Genomic DNA, 23,347 nt, shown 5'->3' on the forward strand with positions numbered 1-23,347 from the left:
TAATGTGGTGCAAAATTAAAAAGAACTGAAATCCTATTAATCAATAATTTAGATTTAAGTTTTAAGGACAACTTTGGGCAAAGCCGGGGTGCGCTGGGCAAAAACCGCCCGTACATGTAGGCTGGCGCAACAATGACAAACGGATCACAACAGATGTGACACTTGTACTCCTTTACTCCACCCTCCAAGTTGATCAAAGTGGATTCTTGCACACTGGGCGCTAATGCGATATCATACCCATCAGAAAAGCCTTCTGAAGGCTGCCTAATGAATATATAGCACAGATAGGACCTCAATTAGTGGGCCAGTGAGAGCAGGGAGGCGCCATGCCGTACCACATAAACAAACTTATCTTGACAGGGTCTCTTGGCCAAAGGAGCGAGATGGGCGGATAGCGACGGAGGCTGAGAGAAAATGAATTACCTTCCTGACACACGTCAAAGCCAATCACCACGAAGCATCCTTTGCCGTTCCCGTGCCCCAAATCCCTGCCGCCACCGCTGCGTTTCATCTGCCAGTGTTAGTATGCACACAGGCCGTGCGCCAGCCTCCAAATGTATTCATTTATTCAGAGCCCCTCGGAGAAATCACAGTGTCTTGTTGTCCTTTTTTTCCCTGGCTGTCCAGATGGAATTTGCGTGAATAACATCAGTTTAGTGAGGCAGAAAATAAGTACAGGCTAGCACAGCAGAGGGGACTAGATTACGCCCTCACCCACCTCCCTAAAAAAAAAAAAAAAAGACAAGTGTCACCTTCATATACTTCTTTCTCCCTCTCCATTTTCTTTTTCCACTTCTATTGAAACTCAAAACACCCATACAATGCTTCCCGCAATTATTTTGCAATATCATGCACTGCAGGTGCAATTAGGCAGAGGATCATGAATCAAAGAACTAGAGCTGCTTTTTTTCTCCATTACAAAAAGGTGAGCGCCTATCAAGGGAGTTTAGCCCAGAACTCATTTATCCTTGTTTTGTTTTGCATTTATAACCAGAGTAATTGAATTAATTAATCAGATTTAGCGCTAAAAAGGAGAGCACACATCTTGTGCAAGTAATTGACTGAGATGAAAGTGAGGGAGGAAAAAAAAAACCATCTGTAAATCAATACTACAAACTTCAATCCAACCCAAGAGAAATTAAATTGTCTTCAGTCACAAGTGTGGAAAACCTCAATATCCGTTCAACCTATCCAAAAAAATCCACCACACATCTTTCAAAGAACTGAGCAGCTGTTTTTAGTATTGATTTCAATATGATCTGTATGATGTACTTTGTAATTACCTGGAACTAAACTTTACCAAAGACAGACATAAGTGCAGGATCTGCTGTGGAACAGGTACTGATGATGGTATCAACAGTGGATGACAGACACAAGTGAGCGACTGAGTGCGAAGATAACCCGTGAATGAAACCTACCTCTCTGAGAACTGTACTGCCATATCCTCTGTACAAGCCTCGAACCCCCTGCCCCGAGAAACAACAGGAAAAAAAATGTTTAAATCTAACGAATAAAATCTCATTTTTGCTTTAATGCACATCAGTCAATGAACAGATAAAGCACTTGTATAATTCATCTGTGGGAACAAAGTTTATTCAGCTTCTTCACAGATTATAGCAGCACATAACTGCTGAGAGCTGTTAGGGTTAAGGCGCTGGTATGCTCCAACCAAAGCACTCGTCTTAAACCCCCCACCCCACACACCACACCCACCCAACACTCATAATGTTTAGATGGGAGCGGCAGAGTCTAACAATTTATTACAATTTATGAAATCAGTGACCCAACATCCACACCCATTCAAAACAGTGATTGGTGGATCTGATCGGTACATCTGGCTCAAAGCAGAGGGGACTTCAGAAACTTAATTTACTTATATGTTCAAACATATGAATATGGACAATTATATACTCATTTAAACCTTCCCCACCTTGATCTGCTACCTTTTGGAACTACTATCAACACCTCAGCCTTGAATCATGGCTTCACATGAACTAGCAGTACACTTCATTACTTGTAAACTCACAGTGCGAGTACTTTAGTTCTGGATTTCAGATAAGTTTGCTTTTTGATAATCTGCTTGCATTTCTTGGCAACAGGCTTGTTTTCATCAATGTCCTCAGATCCCATATCTCAGCAGGGTTACTGATATGAACAACAGCCAAAAATCACACACACATAAAAGCAAAATTAATGGCCAAAAACAAGCTTCTGATTGCCACATACCTCTTCTTTAAGAGTAGCCAGCAGTATGTTGTAGGTAGAGGATGAGAGGGAAGCTTGGGCCCTCTGTTTGACCACCTCTGTGGGTACCCGGATCAGACACGCCACCTACAGGATGAAAAAACAAAACATTAAAGGCCTGAATTTGTAGTTGTTGTATTACACTATACTTTCATTTTATGGACCCTTTATATCCATGTTGTGCTTAATTGGAGGTTAGGAAACCCACATCTTTGTGTGCGCACATACCCACGCCACTCCCCTAGATGCCCTTTTGCTGTACATGATATCACCTTCTGTATGTTTCTGCTACATGGCAGGTGGCCATGATGTGGCACGGCTCGAGGAGAGCAATTACATGAAGCTGGCAGGCTAACGACTGCTTTAGTTAGTGCGCAACTGGGCCAATTAACAAACTGGTACACAGAGCGGACATGACACCAGAGCAACAGTTGTCATGTTCGCAAAAGGTCATCAGGCTGACTGTGTATCTGTGTCCAAGGAACATGCTTCCGTCAAACACCCCGATAGATCCAGACACGCATGCACACCCCAGCAGCCACACTCCCTGCTCAAGTCCCAACCCATCCACCATATGTCAACAAAAATATGGACTGCCAACAGCTAGTGAAGACAGACATGAATATTTATGCTTCATAACTCCCATGGTCCGAAAGGCAAGGAGAGGCAGGCAGGCAAGCACAGCTGCCCACCTGGTGGCTTGATTTCCCACTTATCCTGCACCGGAGTGGAAAAACCGGCTAACAGCAAGCAATCTTTGAGAGCGATTTGTGAGCCCCCCCCACCCTACTGTGACTTCCTTTAGTCACACAGATGCCAGACGCCACAGCAACACCAAGCAAGGAGGATAGCAAGGAGAGAAGGAATGTTAGACGCAGTGTATTAAAGACGCTTCCCGTTTTGCTCCTTTCCCAGTTCAGCTGTCGCTATAGTGATTTAGCATTTGGGCTCTTTAGGCTCTTTTGGGCCATACCCTGTAAATAAGAAGGCAAAGATACACCGCAAGCTGTTAAAGGGTTCTGGTGGACACTTGTTCTCTCTGTCGTCTCTTATTTTTCTGTACTGCTATAATACCTGCTGACTGTTGAGCAACAGATGGACCAATTCTCAACTTTGTTTTGACTTTCACTACATCACGTTTTCTGCAGGCTACGCAAGTTGTTCCTCTTTCCAGCACACAGTGAACACAGCAGCCTTAATCTCCATACATAACAGCAAAAACAAACGACTTGAATGCGCCTCTATAAGGAATTCTGTGCAGGCTGCTGGTGTTTCACATCAGTGTGTCCAGCTGCAGCACAACCACGGAGCAACACTACCACCAAGTGCCCAAACTCGCACCTGCATGACCCATTCGCAACAACTGAGCTTGCTGCATCTGCCTCTGAGATCTCATTTACCCTCCCCCTTTGGTCAAGTTAGAATTTCTAATACATTGTACATCATGTTTACCCCAAACCAACTCTCCAAAGGAGCAGAAAACGGCAGCTAAATGGAAAGAAAGTGGCTATGACAAGTAATTACTGATGTAATTGGCTGGGGGTTTGGACTTAAGATGGCCTTTTCCTTTCCTGTCACTGCAGCGAGGAGGCCAGAATGAGACACAGATTATACCAAATAAATGAGGAACATTGTTTATTTGGGAGTAATTTGTGCAACTAGAGGTGGCAGCGATGATGCTGAGTGGATAAAAGATCGAGTGTGTGGTCTCCGAGGCTATTTCAGATACAGTATCAGAAGCGGCAGCAAACAAGGGAGGGAAATGAGTGATGCTGAATGAGGACACAATGAGGTATGGCTGGGATGAAGGAAATCTAAATAATGGCTAGAGATGCGGAGGTAATATCTCATCAGAGAGCAAGCGAGATACAAAGAAATCAAAGCAGAAAAAGAAAAAGAAAGGAGCACAGAATCAAGAAGGGGAACGAAAGCAAGCATGCAAGCATTCAATACTTTCCTCCCGCTCGTAAACTTATTAGAAATCTGTTGGTAGCCTTTTAAATTTCTGCTACCATTTATCTTTATTTACAAGCTGCTGGATATGTCAAGCAGCCTTCATTAGGAAGCTGCCTGTCTGTGTTTGAAGCTCTTCAGTTTGGCCTGTTGTCGTTAGTCCAAATGACAGAGTATGTTTTCTGTTTGTAGCTCGGGCCGCCATACGACGAAGTGAAAGTCCAGCACTCAGTCATGGGAGAACCACAGTAAGGGATGGGAAATTAGCAGAGACTCGTAGCACATTAGAGTCATTAAATCCCTCCATCCGGCAAGCCTTTGCCCCCATGCCTCTTTTACCACGTCTGGCCATCAGGACACGGTGGTCGGTCAGTCGGGACCGGGATTGCCGTTTGGCACCATAGCAACAACAGGTGGGAAAACATATAGGCTGTAATAACTGCATTGGGCCCAACTTATTTGGATTTATTCATCATTAAAAAACAGTGCGATCACCACCAAGAAACAAGATTGCCCTTTTGTGGACAATAGTAAATTTTAATCTTTTTTCTTTGTTGACATTTGGCTGCAACTATAGTGCAGTTAACACAATATAAAAAATAAAAAACAAACAGTAAGAGTGCCTTGAGCTGCCCTTTCAAAAAGACAATACTGTCTGTAACCACTGCTTTCTTTGGATTTCATTATACTTCAAATGCATTACAGTATCGCAAAGGATAAAGTAAGCAAGGAAAATGGAAGAAAGAAGGAAGATGGAGAAGAAAAAGGTCATGGAGAAGAAGGGTAGAGATGAGGACACTGCATGTCTCCAAGTCTGAAACAACAGCCAATAAATCACAGAGCGTGGCGCTCCTCGAAGGCGATGCATGGATTATTTCTCAGAGCCAAGTTAAGTAGCTGCCAGTTTCTCCTACCTCCCTCCCAAAAAAAGAAACTCCTCCCTTGTGCTCCCTCCTTCTCAATGTCCCCCCTATCTTGTCATGTCACACTGTATTTTCCAGTACATCCTCCCACAGATGTGTGGCAGTAAGAGGGTGTGGGGAGGGGGGGTTATAGATGCGAGAGAAGCCTGCTGCCTGGCCTTGACAAATGAGCTTTCAGGGCAGACGTCGAGCGAATGGGAATGAAGATAAATCTGATCTAATGGCTGGATAACAGCCTGCTAGAGCCTGACAGACGCCATCAGCTTACACATTCTTTATGGGAGCGTCCCACCACTGCGGTCGCACAAACACTGAGGTGTTTGTGGCAGTGGGGATTTTCTCTCATTGTCTCGACCCTCTCGAGTTCTTTCTCTCTACAACTCTGTCTGTCTGTTATTGCCTGCAGGTGAATGCAGTGGTAACTAGGTTAATATAGACACTTGAAGAGTAAGATTCAACAGCTCTAGTAAATTTCTGGCTTCGTCCACAAAGACTGTGCACTTGTTAGACCAAAGGATTTTAATTCCACTATCATACGTTGGTACAGAATAAAATCTGAGCAGCAAACTCCCTTTGGTATGGCTATAATAGATTTAGTCTACATTTATTAATAAGATATTGCTAAGTCAAGCACATCATCAACTAAGCTTGGACATCAAAGTAGCAAAGCAATAAGTACCCGTAAAACATCTGTTGTGAACGTTGTGGAGTGGAAACAGTTGGTAAAACACACTGGCCTCCTGGGGGAAAGGATCATAGACTGAGTGGGTTAGAGAGGGGAAGTCAGGCGAGGACCAAATAACAAGTTGCCTCTTCTTTAAGTTGTGTGTGTCACACTCTGACTGCTGCTCTGGTCTCCACAAGAGAAAAAAGAGAAGGAGGTAGAGCAATAAGGAAACAGTCAAAGCGAGTCACTCTGATCTATAGTCGCCATCCATCCCACCAGCTTAACTGCTTACTAAAGTCAGGCCTGTTTGTAAAGAGGAAAAAAAATGAAGATTGATTAGATCTGGTTAGAGATGGGTGGTCATTACGATCTGTTTGACATATTACATTTGGATGAAAATGGCGAAGCTGCACAGTTTTCATAAAATCTGTTTGTGAAATATTTTCCTTGATCCCTCAAAAATTTCCTTTGGCAATTTGTTGCCTAATGTACTTTTTATTTGTGGCTTAAAGGACAAAAACATTTTTAGCACACTGTATATTAAATTATAGCATATAAGTGTCAAAATAGAAAATAAAGTCTTGTGTGACCGTGTTCACTGTGTTTTTCTGTCACCCATCTGACAGAACTGATGTGCTTCTGTTTTAACCTGTTGCCTGGCACTGACTCATAAAACATTTGGACAAGTGAAAAACATACCTAGCTATGATTGGCCAGTTATGATATAATCTCAGCTCAGATGAGATGGACTATTAAAAAAAAGGAACTTTGGATGATTCAAGTGAACCTGTCAGCAGATAAGAATTGGGTTTTATTCTGTATTATTTTCTATTATGTTGAGTTAACAGACTAACTAGAAAGTAATGTAGTTGTTTGCATAAACAAAAACTCAAAGGTAGCAGATTTTAACCTGACTGCTTACGATCCATCGCAATTCACAGGTTAATGTGTGAAAAACGGGAATATTACAACTATATGGTCATTAGTAATTATGACCATAGATAGTAAATATGTGTCACATCACTGTGTCATAGTTTTGACTGTAATGCTGATGTTATCATAATGGCGATTCCCTGGTGTGGGAATCGACCAATACGACCACTGCCGTACAATGATCATGATCACCACCTAGCGGGTCTTTCTTTACCATCACTGGAATTGCAAGACAATCTCATATTAACGGCTTTGCTAAATATTTTGAACTGAATATTGTTCAGTACATCAGGAGAGAGAATTTAGTGAAATTGTAGGTAGTGTGCATGAAGGTGAAGCTGTGAAAATGGCAAAGGGCCCATAAAAAAAAGACAAATGTGACCTTGACCTTGAGCACAGTTTGAGTGAAGAAGCATTTGGAGATCAATGTGTGGGACTTTGATCAAATCTTGAGCAATGTAGGAGGAGCAGCAATTCTTGTGAGTTATGAATGGAAGGATGGACAAATGATTGCTCGCCATAGCGGGAGTTCATCAATCCTTATAAAGGTGCATAAGAAGTGTGCTGAAATGAATTAATAATTAAATTTAATTGAATTTTAATCATATGCTGCCAGTTCAATAGAACAGTCATCTCAAAGCACTTTATATTGTAAAGTAGCCTGTTTAAGCACACACTTGGTGAGAGTGGTGAGGAAAAATCCGAATTTTACAGGAAGAGACAAGATGCAGAAGCAGGCCATGACCAGTGTAAGGAGAAGAGAGAACAGTGGAGTATAGTGAGGTCATGAACATTCAAAAGGAGAAAAACTACAGGAGAGAATCGACAAAATCAAACTAAATGCCCACAACATTATATACACGAGGACTAGAAAATAAGGAAGGGTCAGTACATCATGGGAAGTCCTGCAGCAGCCATAGCAGCCTAATTAACGGCGAATGGCTTCAAGTTTACTTATCAAGACCAAACTATAAATTCAATTAAAAAGAAAAGATTTATGCTCATCATAAAAGTAAAGAGGGTGTCTTGTCTCCTGAAGCTAAATAAAAGAGTGCTAAAGTAAGTCAGATACACCTCTCATGAAACAAAACTTCAGGAAGTGAGGATTACCAGAATGTTTGTTAATCACGCATTTTCTGCTGCCTGTGTAATTAATTATTTTCTTGGCAAATACTAAGAAATGTAAGAAATTGTCACCACTTCTGTCAGACACTCAAAACAAGACCGTTATAAAAAGTCATTAGCACCTACTGAGACAAAGAATCATATTTGGCTGCTGTTGCATCACAGTGCAGAAGTTTAGGTCTTGTATCTAACTCGGGGCAGCACTAGGGTAGGCCTTTCATGGCTAAGCCTGAAGATTAGCCTCTTTGAACAAGACGATCTCAGCTGGCAGAATGCAGGAGGATACCGCCCCTGCTCTGCTCGGCTCCATTCTGTGGATTTGTGCCTTTGATGTGCTCAAATCCACAATGAGGTTAGAGGTAGTGGCAACCTCTGCCTGACCTTTCACATTCAACTTGACTGTAGTATACATAAAAAACCTGAAAAAAAAAAATGTTCTGATTGTTAAGTGTTAAACACATACGGTAACCCCAATAACTGATACACTAATTCTGAGAACTAGGGGAAGATTTGCTAATCTTCGAGTATCATTATGTCCTCTTGCGAACACTGTGAGGCCTGAAAAGTTTAGAGACTCCATCTAAAAAAGGCAAAAACTTTTCCCTGATCCAAGTTTGGCTACAGACTTCTGTAAATTAAAAAAGCAAAACAAAACAAAACAACAACTTGTGTAGCACCGCGCTGTTCTCTGTGCTTTGCCACACTCGGATCGCTCCCTCCGGAAGTTCTGTTCTGTAAGCGCCTTAAACGACATATGCTGGATCTCTTCCACCATGTCAAAATGTCAAACTTTCAACTTGAATTTCATTCTGGGAAAGAGGAAGAAACATCTGCATGATGCATCAGATCAAGCTGCTCCTAGGAAACTCTCCCACTAGAAGGCTTGTTGGGCTCTAGGTCTTAAACCATGATGCCATGCTTCGCGCCGTTCTTGCAGAACAGGCTCAGTCTCAGAACTTTCTGATCGTACCTCGTAGGTAACCTAAAGTACAGTGAACAACCTGCCATGTGGAATAATCCCATTTCATAAACATGCAAAACCTGGCTAAATTACACCCATCCAAAAGCCATGAATACTGAATGTCTAGCATTTTGCAGACAGCCTAGGGTATACCAAGGGGGGCATCCTATTTTCCATATCCCCCATTTCATGCCAGTGTGAATACCCATGGCCCCCTTATGGCTCAAATCCTGCAGTTCACTACAAGTGACTGGGAGAGGATTCGGCTGAGGAAATTGCGCTGCTTCTCATTGGTTTCAAGCGTGAATTCCCCAGACTAAATTGTCAGAGTCTGGGGTACTGAGATGGGAAAGTAGATGAATCAATAGGCAGTAATGAGGTCTTATTTACCCAGCTGGTTGAGAGAACTGCTGGGACAGTACCGAGGAAGCCCCCTTAACTCACCCAGCTGGACCTTGAGGCCTACAGCCAAAACCACATACTCCCTCCCCAGCTACTCCATTGAATAGCGGTCTACGAAATTTAAAAGGCGAAAACATTAAGAGACATGCCATTGGTTTTCATTTGGGACATACATTGGTGGGAAAGAAACAACAAGGGCAAGAACACAGAAGACAAAAATATGCATGTAAAGACAGCTGGCCTTCTAAAGATGGAAGTGCTGGGAATCATTTCGACCAACATAAGAATACAAATGACTCAACAGTTTACTGCTAGAGTGAAACAGGGATATAAATCCACATGAGAGGAGACAAAGGATGGGAGAATGAGGGACAGGCTGACTTACTACTTCTCCCAGGGAGGCGGCCAGCATGTGAGTGACAGGTGCCACATGTGGTAATGCAAACACTCCACCGGTGCCGAGAAGGGCCTTTGTGTATTCGTAGGTGACGAAGAAAGCAGCAGCTGAAACCAAGCAGAACCACAGGCGTTTAAGGCCCATTAGTCAACCAGCATAGAGCAATTAATATCCCTCACTACCACTGACAGGGGAGGAACTGAGGTGTGTGTGTGTGTGTGTGTGTGTGTGTGTGTGTGTGTGTGTGTGTGTGTGTGTCTGCCTGCACTTAAACCCAAAGAAAGTTAACACATTATTCTGCAAAAGTATACAGATGAAATCATCAAATACACTCTACTCTACTCAAATAAAGAGATGCTTATTGTATTTCCAATTTCTGACTGTGAGAGTGGCAGACATGCAGAAAAAACATACTTTCTTTAAACTGATGCTCAAATATTAGGTACGTTGGAGCTGCTACCCTGCAAGACAGTGCTTGGCACCTTCTCAAATGCTCTCCTTGACCAGGATGCTGCCTGTGTGGAAAACACTAAGCTACAGTTAGAAAGGTTTACATCTATAGGCCCTTTATAGACCACTTCAACTACAAGGCAATTCAAAGTTCCCAAATTAAATCCTAAGAAAACAAACGGATATAAAAGGGACATTTAAATAGGATTGTAAAGCAAAATAATTGATCGAAATGCTAAAAGGAGAGCCTCTGAGCATCATTTAGTTTAAGGTTCCAGTGAATTCAAATAATCACTAAATTTTCAGAAAGCTACAGTGTTATTTGTGGTAAATTCTTTGAGTGCATGGTTAATTTGCTGCAGCTCAACAAATAAATTAATCAGCTTCAGTGTTATTAATGGTACTTTTTTCAGCAACTGTTTAAAGGAGTAACAAGCAATTGGCAGCACTTAAAGTTGTGAGAAAAGCATAAGTGCATTCCATGGAGATTTTGAAGGGTTTTTTTTAAATATTTGATCGTCTTTGAAGCAGTGACTGTAGAAAAAGTTAGAAAGCCTGAACACAAACACTACGAATGTGCAAAAAACACGCAATAACCTTAAATGAATGTCGTGTTTTTAATTCCGCTCCGGACTCGTGAATCTCAACCCAGCAGCAGCGGTAACGTTTGCACGTCCTCTCCCGTTAATGTGGCAGGTAAATAATCAACAACAGTGCATATTATGTTAGCGCGATCTGCCTTATTACAAAACCTGCCATTACTGTGCATTTAGGTCACCATGATGAGAGAGACAGACAGAGTCTGGCTGGCTCAAATGCTGGCAGTTCTCACTGCAGTCTACCGTTAGCGTCTCCTTTCAGGCCAGGATAGACGAATGTCACCGAGCAGTGGCTAAGTTTGTGGTCAAAGGCTGCCACAGCAGATGCCCCGATTTTCGGTAAGTGAATGTGTTTAATTGTAGGCAGGGACATTACTGGATATTCTTGTGTAATTGCTACAGAATAATTTATGTTATACTTTGTTATTGCTGCAGAAGAATATTTATTTTATTATTTTACATTTAAAAAATTTTTCCTGGGGACCCTGTGACACCCCATGGAAGAGCCATAGGCTGGATCTCTTAAGCTCTCACTGTTGGGTTTGTAAGGCCATGTTACTCCTAAATTTCTATCTTGTTCGAAGAGAAGATATAAAACAAAGTTCTAAGCTAATCGACCTTAGTGTTCTCCTTTTTTTAAAAATAAGAATCAATAAGAGAATCGACAAAGAATCGACTCGTTAAACAGAATCGAAAATGGAATCTGAATCGTGAAAATCTTATCAATACCCATCCCTAGTTACATGAAACATGACCAGATTTCTTTAAAATGTGTGTTAGTTGCTGATGTAAGTCAGCTGGGTTTTGTGTTTGTGGCATTCCAAACAGTTGTTGCCAACAGGGAAGTTGTACAATATCAACACACATAACATGGTTCAAGGGTGTTTATTCCGTCTTCTTTACCTTTCCAGTTTTCACTTCTCGGCCATTAAAAATGCCAATACTGATAGATTACAAAAAACGAATATCGACTGACAATATCGGCCCACTGATAAATCAGCTGCCCTCTAATCAAACTGATTGTGAACTACCAAACTAAAATATCCAACCAGACGTCTATCAGAAGAGCAAAATAAGTTTATCTGTGAACGGTAAAAGATTATACTACCAAACAGGTAAGTTCTGTTAAATGCTGACAGGTGTAGGAAGTGTAGGAAAAGATATGTTCCAAAACAACTCATGACCAAGGCATAAGCTATGATTGCAGTTTGGAAGCTTTTCTTTTTGTTGTTGTTTTAAAAAAAAAAAAAAAGATATATGTTACTGTCATTTCTGGTTGCATTACTCAGTAAGCCCTCCATATACATGGACACAGAATCAGGTGAGATTAAGGTAGATTTTTTTTAAGATGAGATATAATTTTATATCTTCTTCAAGATGAATGAGCTGAATAAGTCACGGTGTAAATATTATTATTATTTACACCGTGACTTATGTTTACAGATACACAGTGAGACACTGATAGAATAACACAAGAACAGAAATAATGCAAACAATAGTTCAGAGGGAATACATATCCAGCTGTCACAATTTCATATCATACCATTGGGGAAGGAGCCGACAGCAGCAGATGGGACTCCGGCGTAGACGCCCCTAAAGCCTCCAGCCTTGTAAAAGCCCTGCTGACTCTGAAGTCTGGTCTTTATTGTGTCGAGTGGAAACAGGGTCAGATCCACACACATCCCCGCACAGCCACCTGCCTGCGGTGACAGTCACATTTTGAGATGTACAGTAATGCTGCAACACTCACTCACTGTCCACTTAGGAAACAGAAAACACTGCTATATTGTCACGTTAATGTCTAGCAAATATTTGACTGCAAAACAAGGAGAGCTGAGAAAATGTTGGTTGTGTCTGTAAGAGTTCATTTAAAATCGACTCTTCAAGGTCGGTTCAAGTCTCCACAAAACTCCAACCGAAAACAGACTGGCTAGAAGATTAACTGAAGTTTATCAATTTATATTTATCTATATATTTATATTTACATTATAATAACGTTTACTTATATTCATTTCAGTACCGTTCTTTTATTTTCTCGAGCTAAATATAAAGCGTCATGGACTTTTACCAGTTCAAACAGATTTCATTATACTGTCTGAACAACAAGGAACCGGCAAAGTGGCGTTTTTTAATCCAGATATATGAGAGGGGGGTTAACAGCTTATATTTGTCTGTATTTAAAGTACGACTCTGTGTAAATAAAAATATCTTACCACCAGAGACGCCATGAACTCTCGCCTCTCCATGTTTCCGCTCTCAAAGCTGCCCTTGTGGTCTTTTAGCTCTTAAAAATGCAACTGCTACACATTATCTGACACTTCAGTGAAACCAAATCATGCCTGTGAAGGACGCAGCCATCTTGGTTAAATTACTTCCGCATTGCGTCACGACGCATATGACGTCGACCGCTTGAGCCGAAGCTTCACGTGCGTGTTTGTTTTTCGGAGAGTGTCTGAACGAGAGGGAAATAAAGCAGTAAATCAGCCTCTCCGACTGTAGCATACTCTATAACAGTATAATATGTGCCTTTTAATACTTTGCCTGTGGTGTCATTTGATGAGCTGTGGTAAGTCCTCCATGTGTTTGAGGCTCTGAGGTGTTTGAGGGATGCTGTAAAATTACTTAAAATTATAAAAATTTCCCCACTTTTCGATAGCTCTTTTCTATGTTCTGGCTAGCAGATTGGCTCCTGCTGGCCGTTATTGCATGCTTAATTGAGGAATATCGAAATATTAAAATAATTAAAGACTAATTGAAACAAAAAAATACTCTGAAAATGTCAGACAACTCTGACAAACAGCTTGGCGCGTTTGGAGGGAAAAAAAGCGCAAACGCAACAGCTGTCCTCGTATGATGGCCATTTTGAGAGGTAATAGTAGGTAAACTACGGTGCTGCTAATCACATTAATTAAGGTTCTGTTGTAATTAGTGTGATTAATAACACATGTACGAATTTATATCAAAATGACTGCAGGGAAAAAGTTCGAGGCTTTAAAAGAAACGTGGTTACAGCTGGGTGACCATGTGTGATTGTCCTTAAGAAAGCTGTAAAATGTGACGATTTGGACCTTTAGCTCAGATGAAATGAACACCTGACAAATAGTCATCATCTACAGCCTAAGTGGATGATTGCAGATTTGCTTTTTCCCATAAGAAATAAAGAAAAAGGGAAATTGCTCTGTCCTCAGCTCCCCAGAACGCTGCTCAGTCATTACGGTGACCTGACAAAAACACAGATGAACTGGTGGCTAATTTAAGCCACCCTAATGTGGTTTAAAATTGTGGCACAAATCCTGTTTGATCTTTTTAATCAGACCACATAATATGTGCTAGGGAGCAAATAATTTGCGACCTATCTTCACACACTTGTGTTGTCATTCTGTGTCTGTATGGGCTTGTATTATTGCACCCTGCTTCTCCCTTGTGGTGCCCGTGAGTGAGTGAGTACGCTCAGGTGAGTGTGTTCTTTTCCAGTGACACGTCGACTGGGTTATTTATGGGCTGCTGTCAGCCAGGCAGCGCCTCCTATTAGGGAAGAGCAGGCGAGGGGCCACCACCTCTTTATTCAGCCCGGACCCAATGATGTCTGGGCTGGGTGCGCCCAGTTTGAAGCTCGGCGTGCGCCATCCATCTTGTTGAAGGTGGTCTCACTGGGATCCCATTGGATGAGAGCCCCAGCTGGATCTGGATGGACTTGTTCTCTTCATCCATGGGCCTGAGGATGGCAGTCGCACCACTTACTCTCTCCTTCTTGTGCTTATGTTGTCTTGATGGAACACTTTAAAAAACATGATGAACGTGTACGTTTTGTTTTTTTTCATTTTTTTAAATTCTGGATTTCATTTCCCCAATTAAGATGTGAATGATATCCTGTATTTTGGGGATTTTCACCTCACAGCCTAACCTGAGGGACTGAGATGAGGGACAACAAAAGTTGGTTGTCCCTCACCTCAGACAGTACCTAATCTCGGTTCTGCCTGAGCCTCCAACCACAGTTTTGCCTTCTGTAGCATTAGAAACTAGGTTGGTTTTAGGACCGCAAATCTCCAACCAGATACATTTCAGTTTGAGGCAGACAAGAACTTAGCAACGGCCTGCGCCAGTATGCTCCATGTTTCTCGACAAAAACAGTGCGAGCAGGAGGTGAATTTCTCGATAGAAGTGGATGCAAAAGCCAGCGGCAGGATGAGCGTAGGAGCGTTCAGTTACCCCCGTGTAAGGTCAATGAGAATCACCCAGAGTCTGGGCAGATTTGCAGGGAGCACCATTGATCTTGACCCACTCAGAGTATGATCTCAGAGATAAAAGGGAGGAGACGAGAGGGGAACTTATTCACTGTCAGCCACAAGTCAGCAAAGGGCACTTCTAGCCCGCAGGCTGTCTTTAAAAACTGAAGGGCAAAAGTACGGAGGATTAAGCCACGAGGTGGGGAGGGAGAGAAATGCAAGCAGCCATGAGGTTTATTGCAATAACACAGAGCTAACATCTATTGGTTTCACTCCCCTTTAGAGGCGTGCGTCGGTGACAGCCAGAATGAACTCTGAGTCAAAAGGTTATGTGACTTGCACAGGTGAGAGGCTGCTCAGAGTTCCAGCTGAAGTTTTATATACTTTTTCTTGCTTCTGTGTGCGTGTGCGTGGTTTTTTAGACAGGACAGCTTGCTTACATTTTAATAGTTTAAATAAATTTTCATTTCAAATGCCTAGCTTATTCTTTGGACACTGTTATGGAACAACAGTTGTCTTCTTTTCTTGGATGTAATGTGAGAAAGCACCATCTGTAATGGTCGCTGTTTGAGAGCTGAGAGAAACGCACATCTTGACTCTGACACGGTGCTTTTATTCATGAGGCGGCAAGGTGAGCTTCAGCCCAAACATAGCTCCTGCTCATTAGCTGGCCTAACATTTGCATCATTAGGACACCACAACAGCAGGGGTAGAAAGAAATGCGACTAAGCACCTTTCGTATAACTCTTTGTTTTTACTCTCGGGATGATAGGCTACATGAGCCTGTGACAGGGTGGGGTGGGTGAGAGGTGTTGATGCTCTAAATGAAGAGAGGAGGGGAGGTGAGATAAAGGGAGCAAAGGAGAGGAGAAAGGTTAGAGAGAAAGTGGAGCATAAAAGAACATTCATTATAAATTCACTGAATCGACAAGCTGTCAGGCTGCCCTGTGTCCATGCTGCATTTAAGTGTTTGCTAAACTACTGACTCCTGCGTTACACACAAAACTTTTCCTTCCTTATCGCCTCTGGACGCATCCTTATCACCTGTTTCTGCACCACGCTTTGTGTTTTGACCCCCCTAGAGCCTTGCAAAGCCATGTCATCATCCCATCTTTTCCTTCCTATTCCTCCCCCCGTCTGCTTTCTCATCCCTGCCGGGCCACCAGCGAGCTGCCTGTAGCATATTGATCCCATGCTTTGCTCCTGCCAAAAGACAGACGAGGCAGAGAACGGTCGACACCTTCTTTTCTGCAGAAGCAACCGTGCCAATAATTTCAGTGGTTGATATTGATTGTTGTTATCAATTTTACCACGGCGCACACTGTGCATTTGTTATCGTTGGGTCAGCATGTGCAGGTAAACTGAGAGAAGGGCTGTCACACCAAGTGACCTGTGATGGATTTGGATTGGTTGGAAGGTGTGTAATCACCCTTGCGTTATAGCTGTTCAGTGGCCACAGTCAAAGCATCACCTGTCAGGGCCATGTTCAGAATTTGCAGATAAAATCTTTGTTTAAAACCTTGTTTATACAGCAGAATGAGTTCAGTCGTTATAAATGAATGAGTTCTGCTCTTCCAAGTTGTCTTAGGTCCTGCCCAGTATCTGATCAAGTTAGGTTGCTACTTGGCTAATTTTTTTTTAACTTATGAGAAAGCTTAAGCCTTGAGACCTTTAGTGCAACACATGCAGGACTCCTTAGCCACTCTAACTTTAAGTCAGTCTTATCTCTTAGACAGCGCAATCCCTGTCAGCCTCAGCTACACTTTGTGCTTGGTGCAAGCAAATGTGCTATACTTCCCAGCTGTTTACCATCGGCATGGTTGTATCGTCACTGTGAGCATGTTGACATTAGCTCAAATCACCACGGATGATTTTTCATACTGAAAATTATTTACATTGTTGGCATTTTGACTTTTAGTATCATTAGTCTGCAGCACTTGTTTGCTCTGCTTATGTACAAAAACACAGATTCATTATAATTTATTAAGTTATTCTTTTCATCTTCATTATATCACTGTAGATGTATACATCTGTTATTGTATATTTTACACATGTTGGTATGGGATATTGTATTTGTTTTAAATGTTATATACTTATGTGGTATGTGTATTTTGACTTTTGTTGCCATGATGCCAGGTCTCTCTTGGAAATGAGATTTTTAATCTCAATGAGATTTTTTACCTGGATAAATAAAGATAGTCACATGACAAAAACATCTGTTCATAAACACCAAACAAATGAATAATAAATACATTATATATAGCGAGAGAGAGAGAGAGAGAGAGAGATTCTTCATCTGTGCTAGCTACATATTCATTATGTCATACATGTAATGACACCACTGTTTTTTTGATCAGCAAATACATATAATTTGTAAGGATTTGAGTGTCATAAAAATAATTCCCAAAAGCAAAATAGAGACATGTATTTTGAAGATCCTGGTACCCTAAGCAGTTTATATAATAAGTTTCATCCACATTGATTAAGTCGTGTAGGAGGAGTTAGGGAACAGACAGACACACATATATATGACTGTTTTGGGTCCAGTTTTGACTTCCTGGAGGCTGTAAACATATAAACATTTAACTTTTATTTCATTTATTTATTTATTTTAATATCAAGATTGAAACTTGACTAGGACAAACCCCTTAAATTTTGTGCTTTACTTTCTTGGTGCCTCACAGTCAATCAGAGTGCTATTGCATATAATAAATAGTACATCATAACATCTTTTAATAAGTTCTTTAGGAGAATCTTGTAGTTGTCTTAATGCAGCCCACTTGGTTTCTTCCTTTGGTTTTCATGTAGTAGTGTGCAGCTGTAAATGTTGAGAAATGGGAGGACGTGTGATCTCAGAGAGACGCCAACAGCCTGAAGTTTCCTAGAAGAAATTTGCTGAGTGGAAAAATGAAAACTGAAAAGAAAGCCACGAAATTACCTTAAAGAATATATGGTATCTATTCATCACAACTAGTGTGGCTGAATTTTCCTCTCTGCTGGTATTAACTGACTGGCTTTTTGCTGTTTTGGCTCATAGTCACAGATGACACTTGCATTTGTCATTGCCTGAGCGTATCGAGGGAGAAGGTGAGAGCATCCAGACTAGCTCGTGGTACTTGGGAAAATGAGTCACAGCAGCTTTGTTTGCAGCATACTTTTTCCTTTGATAAATATGTCCACCAAGTCTCAATTCTTTATAATTCTACCAGCTGCTGGCTCTTGCATTTCCTATTCAAGCACACCTTTCTTCTCTGCAGTATGGACTGCACACATAAGAGATCAACAGGGTCACTGGATTTCATAACAATCAGATTGAACATTATTAAAACACAGATATTTCCACCCTTTCTCTGCTTTCTACAGCGCATTATTCTCCTTCACTACTAAAAAGTAAATAATAGTGAGTCAGCCACGTATTTTCTAACGCAGTCTTTGCATTTTCCTCTAAATGGCCCTCTAGTGGCTGAAGCCCCTAAAGTGGAAAAAACAAAAACAGAACAAGTCTGGAAATAAGATATACCTTTGTGGTGCATTAAGCCATAATGGACTCATTAGCTACTACCTCCTGAGGGATTAAGAAAAAACACACACACATAGGTGATGCTGAAAAACTAGTTCATACATGTATTACTTCTAAGCTGAACTTATTCAGTATTATCAAACTAAAAGTTCCCTGAAAAGTCTCCAGTTGATGTGTGGCCTGCCGATAGGCCACGCCGTGCCAGAAACAGACCAGATGTGACCACGAACAGAGGATTTCATCTTCTCTGGCAGTCATGCCCTTCAGGGAACTGCAGATGGATCAATAATACCGGTCCCCCGTCTCAGCCAGAATGAGAAGTCTTGGAGTGGCTGTTGTAGAAAAAGCATGTACAAAACCATTCACTTTGTATGGATCGATTCAGGACACGCACATCAAATAGGAGCAGAGGGCTGGGATAGTGTGCATGTGTGTATCCGTGCATGCCCGCCATACTCATATATATGTGTAGGCCTCTCTATCACCTCTGTTGGCCAATGAAGATAAAGAAGTTGGATTACAATAAAATATGCACAAACATGCTTGTCAATCCAGTTCTATCTGTTCTGACTGCGGGGCCTGATAGAAATCTGCTCTCATGCGGCCCCTGTCAGACTGACATTTGATTCATCCCTTCATGAGCTTACACTCTGGCTCCAATTTAGTCACATGAAAATCATTTTCATGCTGTTGAAAAACTCCTAAAGAGGCCCTATTATCTGGACACAACAGGAGAGATGACACTTTAACGTCATGTGGCCTTCTCTTCTCACCACATTCACCTTAGGTTACATTGAGAAACTTTGCGAGGGTCTAGAAATTAGAGTGTCATCTAAACTGTGATAGTGATCAACTCTTCACCCGGCTGCAGACAGTGATTATGATTCAGCAACACAAATGTTACATCAGATTGTCCTCTGCCTGCAAATGATGACCTTTAAATAGCAGAGTGAGCGCTAAGGGAGAAGCTAACCTTTAGTTTTGAATAACATCTGGACAGCTTGGGGTGCTTTACTACAGTCTCAGAGTGCCACCTAGTGGTCAAATGGTTCACTGAGCCTGTGCTCTGGCTGTAACCTGAATAATATTTGATTACTCAGTGTGGCCATCTGCAGTTAGCAATTATTTTACACTTTAAAATATGCATTACAGCTCGCGTTTTGGTAAATAATTGCATAATATTACTCAAGGGCACAGACATATTACAGTAAAATGTGTCTAATTTGATTGAGACACTCTTTTGAAGTCAAAATATCATGTAGCTCCATTATGCCTGCATGTATAATTCATATTATTTCAATTTATCAGCTGTTGAGCATTATGTATTGTGCTTTTTTCCCTCTTCAACACAAGGGAAAACTTCCATCAAACGCATGATAGAAGTCTTTTGGGACCAGTGCACTGGATTGTGTGATAATAACCAATTAACATGCTAATTTCACCATGCATCACTGCAATAATTGCATCCATCAATATAATTGAGACAGTGCAGCCTTCATCTGTAGAACTGGATTTTTTTAAACATCAATTATGATTTATAATGGATGGCACAGGGAAGGGGCCGATAACACACCGTGAGTGATTGTCTTTGTTCTTTGGATGAATTAGTGACTCTAGGATATCTATTATTCATAACATAAAAATGCAAGTCCCAGTGTCTCAAATTGTGTCTTTCTCACTTTTCTGCAGTTGTCATATGCAAATACCTAATAATAACCTAGTAGTGTTAAACCTAGTAGTGTTTTTTTAGTACGAACAAGCTTCTCTCATATGTTTCTGAACTTAACAAGCAGCCTATGACCACCACAGTAGTCAGAGCCAGAGGTCTGCAGGATCTTCTAGGAATGGTAATGCTATTTTTCTGTAAAATTGATTGATCAGTAGTGCCAGTGGTTTCATACCTGCTGATCTCTAAGCTGCTCCGTAGCAAGTTTGGCTTGCAGCATAAGTTACCATGGAAATGTAAGAAGTGATCCACGTTTATACACATTTTCTAATATCACAGTTGATATGAATCCATCACGATAGCCTCTTTTCTGTGATGGCTAACCTCCTCATGAAAGAGGTGAGCTTCCATATACTGTGGTTGACTTCTTCTAAATTGCTTTATCATCACTGGTGAAAATCCTGAACAGAACAGGCCTTATTCATCGATAAACTGCTCCACGTCTCTCTGCTGGTAAGGATTAAACACCCACTTTACTGAGATACAAAATTCTGCATGTTTGCATAACTTTTTGCTATTTATTTGTCAAATTATAAGCTGTAACCTCAAGTGTTGTAATCCACAGTTCTTCCTTGTTTCATTTTTCCTCCTGGTTTGAAAGAAACAGATCAATAGATGATGGATAAATGGAATTGTAAACTCTGCTCCAGGCATCCATATTTTCCAAACTTTTTTGAAAGACTTTTGTTTCTCAATCCAATTTTAATTTACTGAGATCAGCTAAATATCAGTGGTTATCAATCAAAACAGACAAAGAATCACTACCATCCCATAGGCACAAAAGTAGTATAATAGTTGTCATTCTAGCGTCAATGATGCAAATGGAAAAATGACACATTCTTACTGCTTACAGCAGCACCAGATGTACTATAAACATCTGCGAAACCATTTAATAAGATTACAGCTTTACACCAGCATGTGTATGGCCACCTACATTCACTAACCACAGAGTTTACATGGCTAAACCCAGCATCAATGTCACACATTAGAGACCCTCATCATGGAGCGCAAAGAGCATGGTGGAGTGAGCAGCTTCGGGAGGGCTTCAGAACTCACAAGTAACTTAACAGACCTGAAAACCTGGATCCTGGATTGTTCTATCCTGATGGTGGGGAGAGTGGGAGTTCCATCCTGATTGCCAGTTTATCCACAGGTCTAACACCAACCACACAAGAACCAAACCAAACCATAAAGGTTTGAACCACAGTCCTTCACGCTATAACAGCAGTGCTAAACACAGCTCTGCTATGCCTCCCCTTCTCAAATCAGCGAGTGAAAATGTTGCTCTGACTAGATGATGTAGTAACCTTTTCAAATTTGGCCTGTGACCTTTTGATAAGCGATATCCCTGGGTTGTGTTTAAATATACAACAGTTAGATACATAATATAGATCAGTACTCTATCAGTAGCATTGTAAAAAAAAAAAGTCTACCTATTTTAGTCCTTTCCTTTCTTACCCTACTGTTGCATAAGTGGGGTTTTAAATGGAGGACTTGTCATGTAATGGACTTCTTCCACCACTGTGACTTACCTGCCTGCCAAACTGACAGATGATGGATTGACTGTGTAACTTACCATTACAGACCCATTTCAGCTCTATTATTGAGTCCAGCAATTTGAAATCGCGTCTCCAGGCCACGATTCACTTTGCTGAACTGTGCATGTAATTGCATGGCAATAGTATTATTAACTCTACTGAACAAGGCAAGGCCCCATTACCTTAAACAGCTTGTTTGCAAGCATCACAAATTAGTGTTAATGGCTTGGACAGTAAACATGGCTAATTACACTCTAACAGTAAATTTCCCTAGCTTTTTTTTCTGACTGAGGGACTGCCATATGTCTTTCCATCCTAATTGGTCCCCCCATCATCTCCCATCTTAGGAAACTGCTGCCATGTAATTTTCCCAGTGGTAATGTTCCCAGACGCCTGCAGGCCTACTGAAAATGACTTCCATGATGTCTTCAGTGATTACTGAATATGCTCGGCGCTTTGCTGTGGTTGAGGGAAGGCAATCAAGACGAGAGGCATTAGATACATTAGAAATGGCTCTTGACAGTATAACTGTGCAAAGTAATATTAATAATGTCTCTTGGGGAGGTGGGGGATGGGGCATTGTTTAAACTAAATTACAAACATTCTGCTTTTCTTTTACTTTTTCAAGGTTAAAATCAGCAGTGCAGTAAAGTTATTTCTCATAAGTAAAGAGTTCCCCTTTCGATCTCAGGGCTTGTACATAGGATATTTGTCGACAAGCAACTTTAAACATTCATTTTTTCCACTACTTTTGCTTTACCTGTTCACTTTTGAAGGTCCCTCATGGTGTTTGTAAAGTGCAATGCATAAAAGCACCAGCAGGGAGGGCCCATGTCATTCTGTTGCGATGCTGAATCCGTGCAAGGTGAAAGGGTATTTGACTGCAGGCTATGTTAACACATGTTGTTCCTCAGGCTGTTGATCCAATTGACACCTATGCATCATGCATTACCTGGCAAACAGAAAGCTCTTTCGGATCACAACATGCTCTCAAACGCAGTGCCCATGCAAAACTAAGTTTTGGGGGGAAAACAATCCTTGATCCAGTTTCCGGCTCAGTCTGGTCTTTTCTTGATCTGTTTCAATCAATAGTCATAAATGTTCATGTCAGTCATTCAAGTCCCTTGAGCAGAGGGATGAATGAAGATCTGTTTTTCTAGTTATGGAGAGGAGGTGACTCCTGTCCTGAACACACACACACACACACACACCGATGTTAGGAAAACAAATCATAACTGAAGATTTACAGCCATCTGCCTGAATCGAAGGTTGATGTAAGGACAGATAATAAAGTCATAATCCAAAGGCTGACCTGTGGGACAAGAATTAAAAGGTCTAAATGCAATAAGTCAGCAAGGATGGAAAAGTTTCTCAGGAGAAAGCTACGAAGGGAGAGATGAGAGGTAAATGGAGGGAAAGAGTTATAAGCAGAAAAGGCAATAAAGGTGAGATAAAAACAAGATCAAATTTCTTAAAAAGCTCCTGCAGGAGCAGAAAGAGTAAGAAAGTTGGCTTGAAGTTGTGAAGGATGGGGGAGTGATTTTTCATGCCGTGCCTGTGGCTAATGGAGTCAGATAATGGCTTGTCCCTGCTTTCATCTAAGCTCCAGGTTGTTTAATTAGATCAAAAGCTGATAAATGAGTCTTGACTTTCAAATGAGCTCCTGAAAGGGTTGGAGGTGGA

At 41.3% G+C, this 23,347-nt stretch overlaps 1 protein-coding gene across 2 annotated transcripts in view; it reads right to left on the reverse strand.

Moving 5' to 3' along the window:
- slc25a26 (solute carrier family 25 member 26) overlaps positions 1 to 13,032 on the reverse strand; it is a 56,417-nt gene extending 43,385 nt beyond the window's left edge. For both annotated transcript variants that reach the window (XM_084927777.1, XM_084927775.1), the window contains exons 1-5: positions 12,868 to 13,032; positions 12,198 to 12,354; positions 9,594 to 9,712; positions 2,227 to 2,331; positions 1,419 to 1,466 (exon numbers count right to left, since the gene is read on the reverse strand). In XM_084927777.1, the coding sequence (XP_084783903.1) occupies positions 1,419 to 1,466; positions 2,227 to 2,331; positions 9,594 to 9,712; positions 12,198 to 12,354; positions 12,868 to 12,900 (462 nt within the window). In that variant the 5' untranslated portion in view covers positions 12,901 to 13,032. The remainder of the gene's footprint in view (positions 1 to 1,418; positions 1,467 to 2,226; positions 2,332 to 9,593; positions 9,713 to 12,197; positions 12,355 to 12,867) is intronic.
- Positions 13,033 to 23,347: the final 10,315 nt, after the last annotated feature.

The sequence above is a fragment of the Perissodus microlepis genome, chromosome 5, assembly GCF_051167445.1.
Source record: "Perissodus microlepis isolate ML-2025 ecotype Zambia chromosome 5, ASM5116744v1, whole genome shotgun sequence".
Classification (NCBI taxonomy): domain Eukaryota; kingdom Metazoa; phylum Chordata; class Actinopteri; order Cichliformes; family Cichlidae; genus Perissodus; species Perissodus microlepis.